This window comes from Hibiscus syriacus, unplaced genomic scaffold (genome assembly GCF_006381635.1).
Source record: "Hibiscus syriacus cultivar Baekdansim isolate YM2019G1 unplaced genomic scaffold, ASM638163v2 tig00116951_pilon, whole genome shotgun sequence".
NCBI lineage: Eukaryota > Viridiplantae > Streptophyta > Magnoliopsida > Malvales > Malvaceae > Hibiscus > Hibiscus syriacus.
The window spans coordinates 3,279,354-3,302,295 of record NW_024063482.1 but is presented as its reverse complement, the minus strand read 5'-3'; the positions used below and the strand labels follow the sequence as shown (position 1 = coordinate 3,302,295).

The window sequence follows — 22,942 nt, the reverse complement described above, 5'->3', positions numbered from 1 at the left end:
AAATATTTTATATAGTTTTACAATAGGCTTTGTAGACTGTTGATGCTTGGTCACTAAGAAAGTCAAATCTCAAACTTTTAAAAACAATTAAAAGGGTTTTGGTTTAATCAAAAAATAAGCATAATTAATTACTACATGTTATGTAATTAGTAAAAAATATAAGGCTTTGTAGACTGTTGATGATAGGTCCAAAAAACATTATACTAAGAAAGTCAAATCTCAAACTTTTAAAAACAATTAAAAGGGTTTTTGTTTAATCAAAAAATAAGCATAATTAATTTCTGTAATTTGTTTGACAAATCTGATTTTTGCAATAATAAGAGTACAGCAAAGTCCATATGGCATATTGCCATCCCACTCGAGGGATTCCCGGAGAACCGTGCGTGGGCTTATTAATCAATATTATCATTAATTACTTCAATCTTAATCACCATTTCTTCTCATTAAACAACCGTTTTTACGTACAGGAGAACAACTCAGCTATCCCTTTAGTTTATTGGATTTTAATTGAGTGAGGTTGCTCACATGTACAACCTCAATTCCCCCACTCATTTTTTGGACCAGATGACAATAAATGTTATTAATAATTAGATGTATGATTTTGTCTACTTCGTTTCTTTTTATAAATTTTGATATATTTTATAGCAGTTATGGAATTAATATATTGAAGACCCATCATAAAGTTTATGTAAATTTAGGTGGTTGTCGTTGTAAAATAACGAGGATGAAATGAATTGTACATATAACTATTATTAGAAATATTCGTGTATTATGAGCATACATGTACATGAATTTCTGGATAGAGAAAAAATTAGTTTATGTGCCGACGTATAATATAGATGGGATATTGAAAATAATTAAGTGGAGTTATAGGACTAATTTATGCATTTTTCTTTTATAAGTCGTACTATAGTTAGAGAGACAAGTTTCTACAGTTGCTATCCATACGGACGCTTATATGAACAAGACAGCCGACGATGAACGATGCAAATCTCTTCTTTTCCTTCAACTTTAAATCTGAACCGTTCATCTTTAACACTTCTCAGCTTTTTCGACATAAAATGGACAGCTCAATGGACTCCATGCCGAGAGAGTGCAATCCCATAATACCATGTCCTTTTTACTAGGGGTGTGTAAATCCGGCTATCCGAAAATTTTGGATCGATGATTTTTCGGTTTGTATCTCGATTCGAATGTTTTGGGTATCCGATAATCGAGTACTTGGATTTTGCGGGTACTAATCGGGTACCCGATACCCGATTTTTAATTTTTTATTTTTAAATTATTAATTAAAAATATATATATACAAATTTAAATGTTCGAAACTTCAAATTACATAGTCTAATATCCGAACATAAAATTTAAAAGTTCAAAATACAAAATATAAATAATCCATAATATAAATAATTCATTATATTTTATATAATTATATATAAAAAAATAAAAAAAAATAAAAACTAACCGGATACCCGGAAAAATTAGATTTTGTGACCCGGGCCGGGTACCTGACCCGGCCGGGTAATTTTTTTAAAGAATTACCCAATTTTTTAGATTCGGGTCGACGGATCGGATCAACCGGGTCGGGTAATTTTGCACGCCCTTACTTTTTACGGTGAGATGAGGGGCATGTTGGTAATCTCGTAAAATGTATGCCCAGCCTGCGGTAACTGTGGGAACTCTTTAACCTCCTCTATTTTTTTCTTCCATTTTTACCCTTTGCAGTAAAAAAATGTTTATTACTTCCTGATTTTTTTCGGTTTAATGTATACTATATGTATTTTTTTGAAATAAACATAAAAATATTCATTAAAAAATATTTTTCACGTAACACACATTTGTTAATACATAATAAAAAAAACATATCAGTATGATATACGTGTTATTTTCTGTATTAATTCTCTTGAGATGATATTTAAGTCAAAAAGTCAGATATTTGAAAATATTTTTGTTATTGTAAAATAGATGTAACGATGATTTAGATCATTGAGGTTTTAATGAAGAATTTTAAGATATTGTATTATTAATATATCACAAAAATGATATAATTTTACCATATTTATACTATTGTCGTAATATTTAATTTATTTTACTAATTTTACAAAATGATTAAATATTTAATTTTATAAACAATGGATTGAATTTAATCAAATTAAGTGTTTAAACCATTTAGAATATCAAAATATTTAATTTTAATTTATATAAAACTAATTTGTATTTTAATATTATTTTTTAATCAATCGTGCTTAGATAAATAGGAAAAGCAGAGGTTATGTAAGAAAAATGAGGGGAAGATTCTTTAGCACTTGAATCATGAAAAAACAAAATCTAACACTTCGTCTGTGACTGTTATAAACCAACTTCAACAACATTTTCGATTCTTTTTCCACGAATGTAAAAGATCCTTTTAGTAAGAAAGATGTGTTTGATGTGGAATGCCTTTATCCCATGACAAAAGTAAAAATATAAAAATTGTTCAAGACATGGTGAAATATTTTTGTCAACGTGACATAAAAGAATGTTAATCTAAAAAATTAATAAAAACAAGTATTGAAATAAAAATTAAATTTTCAATAGATGATATTTGAATAAAAACACTTTAAATTATCATGTTAGTGTTGTAAATGAGACGAAACAGAGTATGAGTTATTTGAGAATGTTTAGGTCAAAATTCGATCAACTCTCAAATCAAATAGATTCGGCTTAAGCTTGAAATCGAATCGAATTTTTAACAAGTTAAAATGAATTATCTCATATCCGGCTAAAAAAGTCCATGGGCAACTCAAAAACCAATATATTAAATTCCAAATTAAATGGTGAATAATATTAACATTTATATATTGTTATTCTTTTAAAAAATACAATATAAAAATTTAATGTACTTATAATTCAGGTTCGAGTTCGAGTTTCAATTGAGTTAAGTCTAAAAACATTTAAAGTTCAAAATTTTTCGAGTTCTAGTCCAACTTGAAAATTTTATACTCGTAAAATTTTGAGTCAAATTTTAAATTTTTATTTCGAATTCAAATTAATAAAATTTTATGTCGAATTAAATTCAACAATATTCAAACTTAAGTCCTCTGATTTACATTAATAAGATTCGTGTTCCATGTTACCCAAAAGAAAATTTATTGACGTGTATTAACAACATTTTCCCCCACATCTCTTACATACACCCGTTTTCTGCGGCTCCGCTTCGTCGCCGACGGACAAGATCTCCCCACTGCTCATCGTCAGTCCTACGGCCCACATCTCTCTCCCACCACCTATGGCTTTCCTAATCGTCGATCAGTACCTCTCCTTGTCCCCGCAAATAATATAAAATAAAAGAGATTTGGAAAATTCGACTAATGTAACCATGGTTAGAATCTAACCCTGCTTACCAATACTCAAATTAAAAATCCTTATCCTCTCTCGTCTGTTGTGTCTGTCTTTGACTTCACTTTCTATTCCTCTCTCCATAGCTCTTCTGCTACCCTATAAGCTTCGTTAATGGCCTTTCAGATCTCAAAAAACAAAATCTAAACCTTAAGGACGTAAATCCAAGCTAAACTCAAGAGCCAAAACGAGATAAATTTCCATCTTTTCTTTCAAAACCTCAAAAGGTTTCATTTTTTTTGTTATGTGTGTTGTTTTTTCTTTTCTTTTCGGGCTTTCATTAATGCATAAGAAAATGGAGTTTCCGTTCCCAGATGAGGTGCTTGAGCACATCTTCTCGTTCATACAATCGGATAAAGACCGGAACTCGGTGTCGATGGTGTGTAAATCGTGGTACGAGATCGAAAGGTGGTGTCGGAGGAAAGTGTTTGTGGGGAATTGCTACGCCGTGAGCCCTCGGATGGTGAGCAGACGGTTCCCGGAGTTTAGATCCATTGAGCTGAAAGGGAAACCGCACTTCGCGGACTTCAATCTAGTTCCCGACGGATGGGGTGGTTACGTGTTCCCATGGATCGTCGAGATGGCCGGCGCTTTCCCTTGGCTCGAAGAGATTAAGCTTAAAAGGATGGTAGTTACCGACGAAAGTTTGGAGCTTATTGCTAAGTCGTTTAAGAAAGTCAAAGTGTTGGTTCTTTCATCTTGTGAAGGGTTTTCAACTGATGGACTTGGCGCCATTGCTGCTAGTTGCAAGTGAGTTTCAAGGCATCAGCTTTTGCTTTGCTCAGATTGTTTTTTTTCTGCTATAATTTTTTTTAAAGAATATGTGGCGTGGAAAATCTAGTGAAAAACACATGTTCTTTTTACCTCTTGGATACCTAGTTGTGTTTGATATCAGCAGATTCGTTTTTTGAGAATTGGTTTTCATATTTTGGATGGTTACTTCATGTGAAATGTGCAGCGCTTTTTGCTCTTTAATTATATTCCTTTTTCTCTTGATTTGTTGTTGTCGTAAACTATGAATATTTTTTAGGTAAACTTTTGTTGATTTGGCCATGGCGGGAATAATTTTCCACTGTTATTACTCAAGATTCTTATGTTTTCTCTTTATTATTACCTCAAATTATTGGTTCCTTTTAGTTTATTTAGAGAGCTGTAAAGATTTTATGTTAATTTAATGCAGGAATCTGGAAGAGCTGGACTTGGTAGACTGCGAAGTGGATGATTTGAGTGGGCACTGGCTCAGTCATTTCCCCGAGTCGTACACGTCCCTGGTGTCTCTCAACATTTCTTGCTTAGTGTCCGATGAAGTTAGTTTCTCGGCCTTGGAGCGCCTGGTGGGTAGATGTACCAACCTTAGGACGCTTCGGCTCAACCGTGCGGTGCCCCTGGATAAGGTTGCCGACATTTTGCGTCGTGCACCGCAGCTGGTTGAGTTTGGCACTGGTACCTACGCTGCGGAGCTAAGGCCAGACGTCTACTCGGATTTGGCTGGAGCATTTTCTAGTTGCAAGGAACTAAAGAGCTTGTCTGGATTTTGGGATGTGGTCCCGGATTACCTTCCAGCCATTTACCCTGTCTGTTCTAAATTAACATCGCTGAACTTGAGCTACGCTACAATTCAAAGTCCCGAGCTTATCAAGCTTGTAAGCCACTGTCCGAATTTGCAACGCCTATTGGTAAGCTTATTATTGCATAATTGGTTTATTTATGATATGGAAGTGTTTCTCGTTTGCATTTGAATTGCAAACTATAATACAATGGGGGGAAAAAACTTAAGCGCTACCGGGATTTGATTCCATTTAGAACTTCCGGTATTTGATTCCATTTATAACCCAAAATATTGTGAGCAATGCATTAAGTATTGTAAGGATCAACAATGTGCTGTGGTCTCCTAACATTTTCTGATAACTGAACTTGATCTTGCTTCTTTGTCTATTTTCAAAGTTTTTCGTCTGAAGTAATGGAGTTTATGTTTGCAGGTGCTTGATTACATTGAAGATAGTGGCCTTGAAGCGCTCGCATCTAGTTGCAAGGATTTGCAAGAGTTACGCGTGTTTCCATCTGATCCATATGGTGTAGAGCCAAATGTGTCCTTGACAGAGCGGGGCCTTGTTGCCGTATCTTCGGGTTGTCCTAAGCTTATGTCAGTTTTGTACTTCTGCCGCCAGATGTCTAACGAGGCATTAGTCACCATTGCCAAGAATCGTCCCAACTTCACACGTTTTCGTCTTTGTATAATTGAGCCTAGAACAGCGGATTACCTGACCCATGAGCCACTTGATGTTGGTTTTGGAGCCATTGTTCAGTACTGCAAGGAACTCCAGCGCCTTTCCCTCTCTGGTCTCCTCACAGATCGTGTGTTCGAATATATAGGGAAATATGCGAAAAAGCTCGAGATGCTATCTGTGGCTTTTGCGGGAGATAGTGATTTGGGACTCCACCACGTGCTTTCTGGGTGTGAAAGCCTCCGGAAACTGGAGATTAGGGACTGTCCCTTTGGGGACAAGGCTCTTTTGGCCAATGCTGCAAGGCTGGAGACAATGCGATCCCTTTGGATGTCTTCTTGCGCTGTGAGTTTCGGAGCATGCAAACTTTTAGGTCAGAAGATGCCAAGGTTGAATGTTGAAGTTATAGATGAGAGGGGACCTCCGGATTCAAGACCAGAAAGCTGCCCGGTTGATAAACTCTACATATATAGAACCATTGCCGGGCCAAGGTTTGACATGCCTCCTTTTGTTTGGACAATGGAAGATGATCCATCATTGCTGCTTTCTTGAGAAATCTCCCGTGAAGCAAATAATATATTCACAGCGCATTCAATCTCGAGAGTGAATGTACCAGGTACATGCCTCCTTGTGTCATTGTTCCCTGTTTTTCACAGCTTGATATAATTGCAGACCTGATTGGAGTGGGAAGATAAATATGGAGGCCGTACAAAAACTGAGGTCTTGTTTGCCATTCATTTCACTCGTCTGAGCTATCGAGTACCGAGTAACGATTAATAAAGAGATGGAAGCACAGGTGGTTGTTGATCGATCAAAGGTTTTATTTGTTCCCCAATGTTTACCATCTTATATAAACTTACATAATCTGGGATGTTTATCATGCATTTATATTACCTACTTTTTTGGGTGGAAATCATCTGTTGGACTTAAATGGTGTCATTGTTAATTTGTTATCCTTGTGGAGTAATAAAAGCTCCGAGTATTCGGCTCTCGTTGTTCCGAGTATTACCAAGGCTGTTTTCTGTCGGAACTTTACGATGCATGCTAATGTATTGTCCAAGTTCCCGTTACCGTTAGACTATTTGCGTTCAGTATTGGCATGCATCACTACAATCTTGAAAACTTTTTGAAGAAAAAAATATATGAACTTTATGATGATGAGGTAATCCAACAGTATACATTTATGATATCTAAATTGGAATTTTAGTGAGACAAAGGAAGAAGAGGAAGACGAAGGTGGTCCCTGTAGTTGATGTGTGATAACTTTCAGCTGATTAGTATTTGTTTTGTTTAGGAGAGCCTCGACTGCTGCGCCACGTGATTGATTCCGTGACATTGTTTAACGCCCACTCCTTTTTAAACCCACTCCCGACTGAAATCTGAATGCTGGAATTTTCAAATTAGCACATCAATTTTTTTTAAAAAATGGGAGATTAGACTTTAATTTGTTTTAAGTTTAAATTTGATAACTTGTAAGGGTTAAAATGCTGATTATGTATTCCTCTTAAAAATACTTATTTAAAAAAATCAAAAATCAAGATAACAATCTGGTATTAACTATTTCGGACATCATAGGCGTGGAGAAATATAGATAAGTTTAATTATAGTAGGGAGACTAAGAATGTCAAGAAAATTATGAAGACTAAATTTTAAATTTAAGAATAATCGAGGGACCAAAATCATAATATTGCCAGAGTAGGTGAAAACAAATTGTAAAACCTAAAGACGTGAGATTTGGGTGAAACTATTAGTTATGGTGAGTGGTAGGGCTGTTCATTTGGTTAATTCGGTAGCCGAACGAATTGAATTACTATTAACCGAATTAATCGAATTTTTTTCCTTTAACCGTTAATCGAACTAAACATTTTTTCAAAAATATTAACCGAACCGAATAAATTTCGGTTAATTTTCAAATTAACCAAAAAATTTTTAAAATTTTATAATTTATATAAACTTTTCTAATTTATATAAAAATTAAATATTTTTAAATTAAAAAAACAGTTTACAATTAATTTAAATAATATATAATTATAAAATATAAATTTTATATAAATTTTTTAATTAATTAATATCGATTTAGGTTTAAAAATTATTGAATCTTAAACTATTCATTGAGTTTTAAATGGTTTGGACTGAACTCATATGTTATATATAATGTATTTAATATTTAAAATTTAATTTCGGTTAATTAACCAATTTCGAATCGAATTAACCGTTAACCGAATTCTAAAAATTTTCTTAAACATTAACTGATTGAACTGATTCGATTCAATCAATTAATTCGATTAATTCAAAAAAATGAACACCCCTAATGAGTGGGAGGAGGATGAAGTCTTGAAGATGGGCATTGGGCACACTGATTTTGGAGTAATTGAGGTGGATTATTCATCATTAATTAATATTCAGCGTTACTTATGATGATGATGATTATTATTATTATTATTATTACTATTAGAACTGTTTCACGGCCTCATTATGACGTGGATTGGGAGGGTTAAATTGTTTGATGCTGACACGACAGGACATCAAATGGTTTCACTTCAGTAAAAACTGATCTTTCGGTAATAAATTATTACTATTAAAAAAAAGACAAGGTGGTGACCACTGACCATACTTTTGATGTGTAATTTTGTAACAAGTTGATGCAACGTAATGTTACGATCGGTTACACACTAGAATTTTCATCAGAGCTGACTTGCAGTTCAAGCAATCTATGATCAAGAATTAATTAGATTATTTCATTTTAGAAGAAAATAAGTAAAAGTTAATCGTTCTTAAAAAAGATAGTTAATTGCATCATATGTTTTCAAACTATGATCCTCTTTTTAAATTGATCCCTAAATTTTTAAATGTTCAAAATTTATCCCTAAAATATGACTATCATTCTAAATTAGCCTTTAAACTTTTAAATATTTTATTTTCATCCCCAAACTATATCCTTTGTTATAAATTGTTCCCCAAGCTTTTCCAACAATTCAATTTAATTCCAAACTATATGTATATACTAATCATGTTCCTTGTTAATTAAATTGTTAGGCCAAGCTATACTAATATATGATTGAAAAATAAATAAAATTTAGGATAAACTATTGTTAAAATTAATTACATATTTGGATGAATTTAGGGTTGAAATTGAAAGATTTAGAAGTTTGGGGACTAATTTAGAATGAGAATCACCATTTAAGGATGAAATTGGAATATTCAAAAGATTAAGGATCAATTTAAATTGAGAGTCATATTTTAGGAATATACGATACAATTAACTCTGAAAAAATACATTTTTTTTAAAATTATATTATTAATAATATTAACATTTATATATTATTTTTTTTTAAAAAAATACGTAATAAATTTTTTTTCATGTATTTAATGTTCAAGTTCGAACTTCAATTAATTTAAGTCTAATAATAATTTAAGTTTTTCCAAGTTCAAGTCGAGATTCAATTTTTTTATTTAGATTTCAAGTCAGACTTGACAATTTTAAGCTCACAAGTTTTCAAACCAAGTCAAATCCAATTTTAAACTTTTCAAATCGAGTTGAGCTCAATAATATTCAAACTCAATTCAACTCGTTTACAATCCTAAGAGTGATACTCTTTGAAGACAAAGGTTTATTAGTGTAGGAGGTAATAACAATGTGTCTATAGAGTACGTGTATTATCCATAGATTAAGAAAACTTGGAACAAATATTACTCTTGAGTAACATTCAAAAAATAATAATAATATGGGCCAAAATCTAATTACAAATGGAGGTAATCCCTCAGCTACTAACATCGACGGAGTATTTAGGTTAAACAAATGTTTTTATTTATTTTTTGATGTACCATTTGCATTTCATCTGTCAACTCAAGCTTCACTCCTCGTATATTTTGTTTCTATCAATGCTTTTGTACTTTAATTTAGTTGTCTTTAAGAATTATACCAACTGATCTTACATCAATAGTAGCCGAAATAAACAATGAAAACAGATACAAGAACTGAACAAAGAAGTTTGGTAAGAGGGTTTTGCATAAAAGAGTGTCGAATATGCACCACGAATCGATTACAACTTTGGGATGCATCTTAGTCATTGGCATGCATTGTAATCCGGCGGGTGTTATAAGAATTGCATTGCCCGCACTTGAGACCAAGAATGTGAAACTGGACCGTGCTTGTACTGTTGCAGTCATTGCAGAGGATCGGAACCTGCATGAATAAAACACATTCATCGACGTGCAAATACTCGATCGAACATTGTTTTTACTACAAACTCATACCATTAGATTGACAATTATGTTCGAGTATACAAGAATGATGGCAAATATATAACATAAATATGCATCACTTTCAGAGATTATAGAGTAATAGGGGCTCGTTATCATTTGAGATGATTAATGGGAAAGTAATTGCAGTGCAGTAACGAGTTTATTCTGCACACAGCCATTAACATGGGAGAGACCCTGGCACCTCAATTTTTTTTAGGTCTCTAACAGTTTAAATTTTATGCAAAACAAGCCTTTGCCCCCCAATTTTAGGTTTAAATACGTTTTAAGTCCCTACGCAATTTGGTCTCTACCACTATCCTATCTTAGTTCCGTCCCTGCACGTGGTACCATGAAAACAGCTGCATAGGAACACAACTAGAAACCATAACATAGAGAACCTTTCAATTATTAGCATCTCGTTCATTCGGAAAAAGGATAAGTGCATATGATGAGAGTTTCCTAGTCTTTTCATTTGCTAACATCCTTGAAAAAGAAACACTGCCTGCTATCCGAAACAAGAAAGTTATATATAGCAATTCATATCTGTTCCGACCAATCCTCGAGAAACAGATGGATACATTCAAGAGGCATAGAAGTCGTACAACTAGATGTAATCTTTAAATGAGACCAAAACTTGCAAAGTTTTGTATTATGTACATTCAAGTGATGCAACAATTATTGTGAAGGCTGCAGGTAAACTAAAAGCGGAAGTATATAATTTACCACCTCAAACTGATACTCTGCAGGCATTTGAGTAGCATCAATCTGTAATTAAAGAAAAAGATCACCAATTAATAACATGCGGAAATGATTGAAACAGTAACACAGTTGATCCTTAAAGTAGTACATAATAACTTCTACATCAAAATCATTTTAATATGTGCTTTAGCCTAAGATTAGACCTTGAAATCAAAACCTAAATCCAACAAACGAGCAAATGTTGCTAACAAGTAAAAATGTACAATAAAATGATCAAAAGAAGGTTTATACATCCATATCCAGATCTTCCCAAAAAGAAGTCATATCAAGTACTGCCTTGCAACAGATGGGACATCGATACCTGTAGTATGAACAAAACCAATAGATGTTAACCATTCAAAAAAAAAAGTAGAATTAAAATAACTAAGCAATGAGCAAGTAATCTGAAATTACTGATTTTGCATAGCCATCTGAGAAAAGCAGTCCATGTGTATTGTATGTCCACATTTCATAATGCGTATGCTTTTAACTGAGTCAAAAAGATACTGGACGTATAGAAAAAAAGCCTTAGAACAACAAATTCTCATGAAATTCGAGCAAACTGAAGAAATAGTCAAACTCTTGAAGCACAAACCTCATAACAGATGGGGCAGTGAGTCTTCATGGAATTCTCCACACAATAGTGATTGTCACGCAGATCCACCATGTAGCAAGAACCTGTGCCAACGATAACATCATAAAGTAAAATGCAATATAGGAAAAAGAAAAGTCGACATGATGGTATACAGAAACTGCCTTTAAAACTAAAAATTATAGAAAAACCACTTTTAACTTGTAATTCAACTATCCTTTTTATGTTTTTTTTCTTTTCTTTTCTGGTTTAACAAGAGTAGCATTCTGTGCACCATAACAAGTTCAATTCGAAACTCGACATGATTGTGTACAGAAACTGTCTTTAAAACTAAATCAGGCGAGAAGCAAGAATGGAAATAAAACTGCGTACCGCATTTCTCGCAGTGAAAGAACTTGTCACGACCACCAACCCTATAAACCACAGCACAGATTAGATCGGAACAGTAATTGTCAAAGGCATAAGACGGAGACAAGCCACAAAAGCAACTGGTAAAACTTAGTAAATTGGACACAACATGCTAACTAACCTACAAATTCCACAATCGTTACAATGGAACTGTCCCTTTGAAGTCTGCAAGAACCATAACATAAACTCAGCATGATTTTAAGTGGAATGAAATTAAAAAAAAAATACAATGATCTTACATCATCATCATAGAATTTGCATATATTGCAGAAATACTCTCCCATAGTCACCCCACAATGGGTACAAACTTGAGCAACCTGGAAAATTAAAAAGATGGAATTCAGAGTTGAGATGTTTACAGTAACTGCTAGAGAATTAGATGCAACAAGACATACCTCCTGTTGGGTATTGCAAATTGAACAAATAACCTGACACAAATCAAATTTCACCTCATTATAAAAGATGTTTTCCCCCTTTACAAGAGCCAAAAAAAAAGGGGTGCTATTTTACTGTTACATAAGAGGTGATTGTCAAATAAAACATACTTGCTTGACATCCTGCCTGACAAGGTCGTGATGATCTTTTGGGTTGCTAAGTGAGTTCTAAATTAAACAAACAAAACAATAAATCATTAAACATTAAGCAAAAAAAATAAAAAATTTAAATAATCAAGACAGGCAATCAAATATATTAACAGAAGCAAGAGATTTATGAAAAAGAAAAGAGAGAGAGAGAGAGTGTGTACAGAGGTTTCGTTATGGCAATGGCGGCAAGGGAAAATCTTATTACAGCAAGGAGCAAGGATTTTACACCGTCTATTATAGTGATCGCATCTAAACAAAGACAAAGAGCATTTAACAAAATTGAAAGGGAAAAAAAAAGAGAAAGGAGAAGATACCCATGTTCGAGTTTCCCGAAATCTTTGCTTCTCTGAGGCGCAATTACAGAGTCAGCTGACATTGGTTACAATAGGAGCACAAAGACGGAACAGAATCGAATTTTCTCTCTTTTATCTTTCTGTTTCCAGAAATTAAGGAAAAAAATAGAATAACAAAGCTAAGTTAGCTAACCCGTGTCGTGTGTATAAAAATTAGGTAATTTGGGGCATCATAAAATAAGTTAGATATAAATTATTATATTTATTTTCTTTTAAATTTAATTTTTTATTTGACATTTAAGTTTTTTTTATTAAATTAAATATATGAATTGATTTTTTGGTTTAAATTGACACATAATTTTTATTTTTTATCTAAATTAATTAAAAAGTATTAGTATTGATTCAAATTAAAAGTTAAATTTAAATATTTTATTAAATAAAAGAAAACTAAATACTAAGTTATAACTTTAAAATCAAGTTTAAGTATTAATTTTTTGTGTGGTTTTGATGGCATGGGAGTGGCCATCAGGACCATTGGAATTTGCTTTACCTTACGCTGTGTTTTATTCGTCTGGATGGCATGGTTATGGCCATAAAGGCCGATTAAAGTCGGGATGTCTCAGTTGTAGCAGTCTTAATATACGAATAGGAAAGGTTCTACTGGAAATACTATTATTATTTTTAATATTTTTGATAAAATGCTAACTAAAATATTATTTTTCTACCAGAAATGTTAATATTGGACGCTACCTAAAATATTTTTTTACTACCGAAAATGTTAATATTGTGTACTACCTAACATGTTATTTTTCTACCGATTTTTAAATAGTAAAATGAATATTTCTAATAAAAAAATAATATTTTAGATAACACTTTACTGAAAATATTAAAAAAATAATAATATTTCAGATAGTTATTTTTCTTAATCGTATATTAATATGCTGTAATGCAGAACTACCGATTAAAGTCACTTTAACTTGAACCCCACAATTTTATTTGTTTTAATCCTTCACCTTAACAGCCAAAGTCTTCCATCTATTACCGGCCGTAACAAGTTACAACACTGACCATTGTTGTGGTCTTCTCGCTCATTGTCCACGTCCGCCACTGTATTCATATATTATAAATATATCAATAAATTATTACTTGTTTGACAATTTTTTTAACAAATTGTATTTAAAAGGTAATTTTAATAATTTAAAATTATATGAATTTATTGCAGATTAACCTATTTAATTAATTAATGGATTAACTATTCAATAATTTATATTCTGAACAAAGTAAATTAGACTTTGTATCAAAAGTTTGTTTTAATAAGATTTTTTAACAAAATTTTAATTTTTACTACCCGTAGAGTTAATACAAAAGGTAACAATTTTAGACAAATATTTTAAAGGGTTTCAAAAAAAATGTAAATACTTTAGTAGGATTAAAAATTTGTAATAAAATATTTTATAAGAATACTTTTTTTAAAATATTAATAAATATAAAAAGGCATAATTAAATATTTAAAAAGAGAGTTTGATCATTCACTTTTGGATATGATATTTTGTAGATTGCTCAAAAGATTGACAAACAGTTGAAAAGATAGCTCCCACAGAAGATGTTGAAGAATTCAATAAAGATTGGCGAGTTTGACTGGTAAAATGATGCCATGCTTTGTGATTCAAAAACAGATGACAAGGCAAGACCTCCCACTAGTTTTCTGCTTTTATTTTCTGTCTTTGACGCAGTCTTCATATGCTTGTCTCCATATACAATGGAGGAATCTGCTGATCTGAGCACATTATTTACAGCATATTTGTCTTCTCCATAAATAGAATAATGGAAATAGTAAAACCATTTATGGCCGTGAAAATGATGAAGTTGGGTAAACTATACAGATGGTCACTAATGTTTAAGTAGGTTTTCGTTTTCCCATTCAAGTTTCAAGAGTAACAAATTGGTAACTAACGTTTTCAATTTGTAACAAGTTAGTCACTACTTAGAAAACAAAATTGTAAACATTTTTTCCAGCACACGTGATCAAGGAGGACAAGACCAGAAGCTGTACACATTAAGAAAACAAAATTGGTGAAATTAAAAGTGCAGATCACGTTGGTTTGAGGGACTGTATATGTGTCAGAGGATTGTAACTTATAACCAGAGTTGAACTAGAAAGAAGAAGACTTCAAAGCCAATGGAAAGTTCCTCTTGTTTTAGCAGTAATGTTGTGTTTCCATCCTTGATCCGTTCGACATTCACCATCGACTTGAGTTTAGTCAGTGGCTTCAAAGTCAATAGAAAGTTCCTCTTGTTTTAGCAGTAATGTTGTGTTTCCATCCAAGCTGAAGCAAGCACTCTTCCATTGAGCAATGTGACTGAGGTTATCACCCTCTTTAAGGTTAGCGGCGGCAGTGGAACGAAGTGACTGGTTTTAGGGTTGTGAGTGACGGTCAAAAGTTTTAGGGGTTCAAACCCGGTATGTATGGCTGTCTTATGTGGTAAAATGATGCTAGGTCGCCAGTTTAACGTGTCATATCAGCATTCTGTCATCCCAGCAACGATGGTTAATGGAGAGTGACCGATTTGTTATAAATCGAAAATCTTTAGTTACCAATTTGTTACTTTTGAAACTTGAACGGGGAAATCGAAAACTCACTCAAACTTTAGTGACCATTTGTATAGTTTACCCTGATAAAGTTCAGTGACTATCAATTATATCTATTCCATATATCATGCAAAGGGGGCTGGGGACCCGGAATGGACTGATGAGAGTTGATCGGTGCAATAGTCTAAATTCTCTTATGTTATTTTAAGTATTTTTTATATTTTCTATTGATAGTTTATTCTCATCCCCTAAAATTTTATAAGTTTGTCCCGATATAAAATCATGCTTTTGCCGTGTCTGATGAATTTCCAGCTGCTGAAGAGATGAGCAGCTGTAGTTTTCAGGGACTTTGCAAGTTTGTCTCAGAAGCAAGCACTACACTGATATTTACCAAAGATTACATATCTACCGTTGCAGAAGAAAAGGAATAAAAGGAAAGGAATGCAATACCTTCCTTTTTCTAGGATAAAGTAGGAGAACCAATGGTAGCAAAACATATGATTATTATTTTAAAATTCAGTGATTTCGATGATTAAAAAAGCATCTTGTTCTTGTTGAAAATAGAATATAATCTCACTCGAAAAGGAAAATCCTTTAAGAACTCGAGAAGAAAAAAAGGTTTACATTATTAAATGAATAATTAAAGTATACTCTTTTTAAACAATTACTATATAAAGGGAGGAGGAATGTAGATTTTGCTCATCATGGATATTGAACCTATAATTTAGGGAAGATGAGAAGTAACAACAGAAAGCTTTTAATCACTTGTATTAGATATTGTTCAATAAATATTCTAATATTTAGATAGAAAAGATGAACACTTTAAATAGGCTTTGACCAAAATAAATATTTTAAATAATTAAATAAAATATTTATATTTTAGATATTTATTTATAAATTAAGACTGCATTAAATGGAACTCGAGAATAAACTTCGAATTAACAAGTTATCATTGACATTATATATGTAATTTCCTTTTTAAAATCGTTTATTTATTATTTTTGCATGTGGGGGGAACGCGATAGAATTTCCAAAGTTGAGGGACTTTTTAATTCATGTTGCTTTCTAGACAGTTGTGCATGATGAAGAGGTTGGTCATGGGGAATTTTATGAAGAAGATGCTTCAAATTTAAAGAAACTGATCACTTTATTACCAGCTTCGACATTTTGAGGTCTTTATTTATTTAAAAGATGCGTGTTTTATTTAAGATTTAATATTTTAAGGTCGAAAAAGTACACAAAGTAAACTTCATTAAGAAACAGAAACAGATTACATTGAAATGAAGTAAAGCTATTGAAGATCACACGTAAGAGATTAACACAGAGAGAAAGCTACACAATACGTACAGCTCACTAGTTTAACTACTGGTTTTGAGCCAATTTATTTCTTTCAATGTGATAATTTGAAGTAGCATATTAATTTTAATTTCAGTTCAACACAACGTCTGATACGGTTTCACCAAAGGGATCAGTCCTCCACCCAGGTGGAGGGACATGACTTCATTGGTTGATCCCACCAGCTTTCCCTCGATGAACACTGCCGGAACCGGCGTGTTGCACCCCAACCTCATGAGGGCTCTCTCCATTTCCCGGCCTTCGGGGTCTTGGTCGATCTCATGAATGGTTGGGGTCACCCCTAGCTCTTGGAACAGAATCTTGACTGCATAACACAAGCAACATGAGCTCTTGCTGAACAGAACCACTCCCCTCTCCGAGGCCAATCTCATCACCTTGTCCATGTCGAATCCTGATGTGATGTCGATACCGCGGGACGAATAAAATGTTTAAGCTCGGAGAGATGTCCCGGTGTTCAATGCATTCGATCCAAAGCTGGTGGGAGGTTGGAAAGAGAGGAAAGGGTCCAAAGCTTTGTTGGACCTGGAAGTTAAGCTCCCCATGGTAAGAGTATTTATAGGCAACAGTTGAACAATAACATTCAAAAGAAACTCTGCTTTAACTAGATGCTTGAAACCAATAAAGTCACTTTATAAGATGGAGCCTACTGTTTTTCCATATGTCATGGGCTGAACAAGTTGGCAAAGAGATTTTCTGCTAAATATTACTCTAAATCATAATAAAAAGTGATTAAACTACGTGCTTGGCCTCTAACCATGTATTTCATATAGTAATTCCTCTGGAGATGTAACAAAAGTAGAAAATATTCTGAGGCAAGCTAGTCAATGTAGACCGGATTCTCACAATCGACTCCTTTGCATCCTATCTGAAGAAAAGATTGCGAATGAGATCGCGAACGTGATGGAACTCGGTGGAGACAACTTCTTTGTATTGCGTCCACCAATTTGTATGATTCTTCTTCCCACATGTGAGGACACACTATAGGCTGACTTCACTTAATGTATAGGGGCTGCTGCTCTTTCAATGGCGAAGGATCGCACGTGTATCGACAACTACTTGTCCTTCATCGCGGTGGGACAGGACAGGATTCTCCATTTTCTAGCTATAAAGAAAGTATACATTGCAGAAGAGAATCCATGAGGCAGTCACAGTAAAAAGGTAAAAAAAGAAAGTATACATTGCAGAAGAGAATCCATGAGGCAGTCACAGTAAAAAGGTAAAAAAAGAAAGTATACATTGCAGAAGAGAATCCAAGATGTAGTCAGAGCAAAAAGGTAAAAAGAAAAAGCATGTCTGAGCCCGGGTTCGAACCGGGGACCTCTAGTGTGTGAGACTAGCGTGATAACCAACTACACCACCCAGACAACTGATGTTTCAGATTTGTTCATTTAATTCTGGTCACTATAATGACACAAGCATTATATGTCAACATCAAAATTTATTTAACATATTCCAAATTTTATAATAATATAAAATATTTAAAAGATAATTTTATTAAAAAAATATAATATAAAATGTGTTTTAATTAATTAACTAATAGAATGACACCAACTCAACAATTAAACTAAAAGTAAAAATAAATAAATAAAATTATTAAAATTAAAATATTAAGAATAATTATACACAAAGTTTTCAAGATTAAAATCTAATTTTTAATATTAACCCTACAAAAAATATATCTTCGGTGACATTAAAAATATCAAATTTAATCATCAAAATTTATAGTAGTTATATTTTTTGGTTCATTACAAATAACTGTCACTATTAAATAATGACAACTTTTAGTAATTTCATATAATTATTTATATTTTTTATGAATACATTTTTTTACCCAGAAAACTAGTAACGATGACTAAAATTTAGAGAATATATTATCACTATTATTAGTGACAAATATACTATACAATGGTTACACTCTTTTCTATTTGCATGGAAATGGTTACAGTGATGGTTGCAGACAGGCCGGCGGTGACCTTTAACATGAGCTCTTGTTGCATGAGCCATACCATCAAGACTCTCATAAGTTGGTTCAGGGCAAACCCGACTGTTTACGAGATAGACGGGATTCAGAACGGCCAACGAGTCGAGACGGAACCGAATAAGATGGGGTGGAAGCCCAGTGTTCCGGTTGCATTCATGGGGCACATGTAATTAATTTCACGCTACACATAATTACCATACACTTTCAGTTAATCACTACCGAGTGGCTGCTTCGCCTTTGAAAAAGAATCGGGATTTTGAATTTGCTTTACCCCCTAATGGCTTAAGATTGTTGATCCTGAATAAGGAGTTGAGCTTGCTTAATTTCTTGGTGAATGATTTGAATATCTTGTTTGCAGGATGGGACCTGACCAACTCTTGTTTCATGGACACATGATCTTTCTCTAGGTCGGTTAGCCTCATTCTCATCCGTGTAACTTCGAGTTTCAGATCTCGGTTCTCTCTTCTTACCGATGCGTAGTTGTCTCTGGGCGAGATGGCTCCACTACCTGCACCGCTGCCGGATCGTTGAGGGAATTGACCGTTGATTGCACCGAAAAAGAACTGATTGTGGCGTCCGCTCATCGCGTTACGAAGCCTGATTTGTTCGAAATATAACACCTGGACAGCCATTTGTACAGGTAACCTTTCATTTTGCGCCGCATGGCTACATGCTTCTTGAGATAGTTTTTGACAGTCTATCGTTTTGCACAGCCTGTAACGTTCGGAATCCTTCATGTTCGGGTGAACCTGTAAAAGCAGAACATGATACTAAGAGCCTGCAAGAGAAATTATGAAATACCTAATGGTACTTAGCCATGCAACTACTCGGTTCATTCGTGTGAGATCCTTACTTTGAGGAAGATATCAACAGCTCTATATAATCCATCGCTAATGATTCGAGCATGGTCCGGAAGTAGTTCTGCTAATGCTATGAATTTTGATGGAAACAAGTTTGTATCTAATGCAACTTCAGCAAGGTAAGAGTCCAGTAACTTGGAAACTTTAAGGATTGAACTTTGTTTCGGAGATCCCAGGCCATCGAAATCGTATGCCATTTCACTTTCATCTCTTAAAGGATTCTCTTCATCATCATCTTCATCACTCAAGTTCAAAAAGATGGAGAAAATCCTCAGGACTGACTCTGTATCATACATGGATGTGTGATTGTTTCCATGTGAATTGACTGGTATTAGTATATCTTCAAGAATCGCCTGGTCTAGTTGCAGACCGGTCCGCCTCTCTAAATCTGATCTGCACGAAGTGGATACCGACGAGGCTACTGCGGTTTTCAGTAGACTCGAGAGATATGCCATCGGAACCGGACTCTTCCTAGATTGAGTTGGCAGTAAGCTAACTATGGCTTCGACAATTAGCCTTTGTTTCTTTTGCAACTCCAATTCCAACAGGCTTCCTTTTACCAAGTGATGGTCCTTGACAACCAGACTTTGAAAAGAATTATGAGTGTAATTTATCAAAATTTTGCAGATCATGTCCTGTCTTAGACCTTTCGATTTAATGGCCAATAGAACTCGTTGGAAGAAGTCGAGATTAAGAACAGCGAGAGACTTTCCCCACCAATCGGATGGCGTTTCCGGTTCCATGTTCGACATAGCTTTTGATGGAAAGTTGTGATCAAGTTTCAATAAGCCAGAAGTGAGCTGCTCTTTACATGCATTATTTGCGATTGCGTCAATAAGACGGTTAACCAGGTTGATCTCTTCCGATATAGGCAAGAGGCTTTCACAACGGTGAAGAACGACTATGGTGCTCGATATGTTCGGTAGTACAACGTCCTTTAAATAAGCTTCTGTAGGACCTTCAAGGTTCTTCTCAGCAACATCTTCTCCCATTTCCAGGAAATGTGATACACATCTTAACGCTGCAATGTTCGATAATGTAATCTCAACATTTATTCCATAGCAGAACTTCGCCGCTAGCTCGAATGCCTCTGGTCCACCGGGAACAGAAGAGAGATTTATCCGTGTAATCTTCGCATCCTTTGCGTCAACCAACAGCTTCCTGATCCTTCCGCTTCGTGAAACTAGAGGAGACTGAAAAACCAAAAATTGCAATCATGAACGAAAGAATTCGGTATTGATCGGTTCAAGGGAAGCATAGATGTAATACACATGTGTTACCTTGTGAAGTGCAAAGCTTGATGCTCCAATGTCAATCTTAAGATCACTGGAAACATCAGAAATAGGCCTGCAAAAGATAGATAACCGAATTAAACGATGCTGCATAAACGCTAAAAGAAAACTAGGAAAATCAGAAGAAAAAAACATAGATGAATGCAGCTTTACATGTTTGTTAGTGCCATTAATTTAGATATCATATTGCTAGTTTTTCCCATTGTCCTACATTCCAATTCTTGAAACCATAAATTCCTCTCCACCGGTTCAGTCAACAGTTATGTTTTCGTTGAGAACATGTTTAAGATTTGGACAAAGTTTGTCTTGATACCTTGGTTCGACAATGGAGGCCCCATGTTGGAAAACTGACAACTCAATAATTTATAACATGAATGGTGTTTGCTCAAACAGCAAGAGTAAGGCAATAGAAGCTGAACCAGAGTGATGTCTTGAATTGCTGTTTTTGTTTTTGTTTTGCATTAATCAGTGAGAAACAAGAAGGTTTGCCAGGCTAAAAAATTAACTGCATTGTACGACTTTCTCGTACATGTTTTTGTCATTGTTGATTGAAACGGAACGACATATAAGGTCGAGATCGCAGTTCTGAAAGGGGTTAATCCGTCGCATTCAAGACCGTCTCGATGGCTTATCAGCAAGTGGTGCTGTCTATTAGAGGGCCCTTAGATGAGGCAGATAACCGACTGGAAGCCTCTATGAACATATTCAAACTTTAAAAAGAAACCAACCAAAGAAGGCTGCACTGCAGTGTAGTTATGATCACCTAGGAAACACTACACAAGCAATAAATCTGTAGTTGGTTTTGTCAGAACGAAGAATGGAGATGGAAAATATCGTTTTCCGAATTAAATTCGAGATGTATGAGTGAAAATAGACTACAATATATGTGAGTGAAAGTAACCTTATAGCTACACTGCAACAAAGCTAGCTTTCTTTTCCATGGAAACAAACAGAAAAAAAAAAGTGAGAACGTTATACCATACCATTCAGTGGCATGCCTTGTACTCGAATTCGGACGAAAAGATCTCTTCCCAGATATTCCTGTTTTCAGTTCAGCAACAGTAACAACACCCATACTCTAAAAAAACAGTCAAATTCAGATTCCAGCCCCAGTGGTGCCTTTGAAAGATCAAATATCTGTTATTTTTTCAGTTCAATAGTTGCATTTCATGGTTTTTTCTGCAGCAGACAACTCGTTCTCTTAATGATGTTTATGTTGTGGAAAGGGAAAAAGGGTGGAGTGAGGTAAAAGTAACATGAACTCATGCAAAATTAAAGGGTATAGTGATGCTATTTGCAATATACTTTTGAATTGGATTAAAGTGTTATAATTGGTACCACTCTCTTCTATGTCCGTAGTACATTACTCAAGAACTTGCTTTAAACTTTGCAGAGAATGTACATATATATAATATAGCCTATTTTCAGACCTATAAAACTAGATGCCTAGGCCTTCAATAATGGACATTTCTCTGCCACAATCACTAGATAGGTTTCCTGAATTTCTCCAAAATTTTATGCCATTCATTCCTTCTGCCTCTACACGGAATCTCTCACGTGCGGCAGTCTAATTTACGACTAAGAGAATGCGTTACTGGAAATGTTATTATTTTTTAATATTATTGGTAAAAAATTACCTAAAACATTATTATTTCTACCGGAAATGTTATTATTAGACGTTTTACTGGGTTTGTTAACATATATGGTAAAACGCTACCTAAAACATTATTTTTTCTAATGAAAATATTAATATTGGACATTTTACTAGAAATGTTAGAAAACATTAATGTTTTAGGTAATTTTTTTTACCGGAAATGTTAAAAAAATAATAACATTTACGGTAACTCATTTCCTTAACCGTATATTAACACTGCCGCACCGCAGAACTTCCCGCCTCTACACAAACTTTATTGCAAACATTTGTAGTTTTTTGGAGTGTTGAGTTAGGACAAGCATCTCTTTGTTGATCTTAAAAAGAGAGGGTGCCACTGTTTATAGGATTAAATATGACAATTTTAAAACCTCATTAGAAAATAAATAAGGAAATAAAATAATAATATAATCTTAAAATTCGATCAAAATTCCATATCGTCAACCACTAGCTACCATTATTGTCGGTCATCACCGTCGATGGTAATGAGACCTCAAAATTTTCAATTTAGATGACCAAAAAAGGGTGAATTAAAATGTTAGGGGTCTAAATGTCACTCATCATATTAGTGGGCAAAAATAGTGATAAACGATGACCGATGACATAAGACTTTGATCAAATTCTAGAATTAAATTAATATTTTATTTAAAGTTCATGTTTCAGGGTTAAATTGATATTTTATCTAAAAATTTGGATTAAATTAACATTTTATCAAAAACTTAAAGGTCAAATTAGAAATAAACTATTTTTTA

The 22,942-nt window shown here is 34.0% G+C and overlaps 4 protein-coding genes and 1 non-coding gene across 5 annotated transcripts; 1 reads left to right on the top strand and 4 right to left on the bottom strand.

The window, feature by feature from the left end:
• The first annotated feature begins 3,467 nt into the window (after window positions 1-3,467).
• Window positions 3,468-6,484, top strand: LOC120189059 (protein TRANSPORT INHIBITOR RESPONSE 1-like). Its single transcript, XM_039192392.1, has 4 exons — window positions 3,468-4,125; window positions 4,556-5,051; window positions 5,355-6,216; window positions 6,273-6,484. Exons 1-3 carry the CDS (start codon window positions 3,620-3,622, stop codon window positions 6,150-6,152), a joined length of 1,800 nt encoding a protein of 599 aa, XP_039048323.1. The 5' UTR covers window positions 3,468-3,619; the 3' UTR covers window positions 6,153-6,216; window positions 6,273-6,484.
• Window positions 6,485-9,478: 2,994 nt separating this feature from the next.
• Window positions 9,479-12,642, bottom strand: LOC120188760 (E3 ubiquitin-protein ligase MIEL1). The gene is made up of 12 exons (XM_039192157.1): window positions 12,482-12,642; window positions 12,329-12,416; window positions 12,129-12,185; window positions 11,979-12,011; window positions 11,823-11,900; window positions 11,705-11,748; window positions 11,548-11,588; window positions 11,179-11,261; window positions 10,998-11,089; window positions 10,836-10,905; window positions 10,572-10,610; window positions 9,479-9,786 (listed from the first exon to the last, which is right to left on the bottom strand). Exons 1-12 carry the CDS (start codon window positions 12,541-12,543, stop codon window positions 9,664-9,666), a joined length of 810 nt encoding a protein of 269 aa, XP_039048088.1. The 5' UTR covers window positions 12,544-12,642; the 3' UTR covers window positions 9,479-9,663.
• Window positions 12,643-16,284: 3,642 nt separating this feature from the next.
• LOC120188584 (monothiol glutaredoxin-S9-like) lies at window positions 16,285-16,928 on the bottom strand. Its single transcript, XM_039191974.1, has one exon. It carries the CDS (start codon window positions 16,787-16,789, stop codon window positions 16,484-16,486), a length of 306 nt encoding a protein of 101 aa, XP_039047905.1. The 5' UTR covers window positions 16,790-16,928; the 3' UTR covers window positions 16,285-16,483.
• A 768-nt stretch (window positions 16,929-17,696) lies between these two features.
• TRNAV-CAC lies at window positions 17,697-17,770 on the bottom strand. The gene has a single exon. It is a non-coding gene; the product is annotated as a tRNA-Val (tRNA).
• A 700-nt stretch (window positions 17,771-18,470) lies between these two features.
• Window positions 18,471-21,732, bottom strand: LOC120188870 (BTB/POZ domain-containing protein At1g03010-like). The gene is made up of 4 exons (XM_039192252.1): window positions 21,523-21,732; window positions 20,528-20,594; window positions 19,241-20,440; window positions 18,471-19,136 (listed from the first exon to the last, which is right to left on the bottom strand). Exons 1-4 carry the CDS (start codon window positions 21,612-21,614, stop codon window positions 18,603-18,605), a joined length of 1,893 nt encoding a protein of 630 aa, XP_039048183.1. The 5' UTR covers window positions 21,615-21,732; the 3' UTR covers window positions 18,471-18,602.
• Window positions 21,733-22,942: the final 1,210 nt, after the last annotated feature.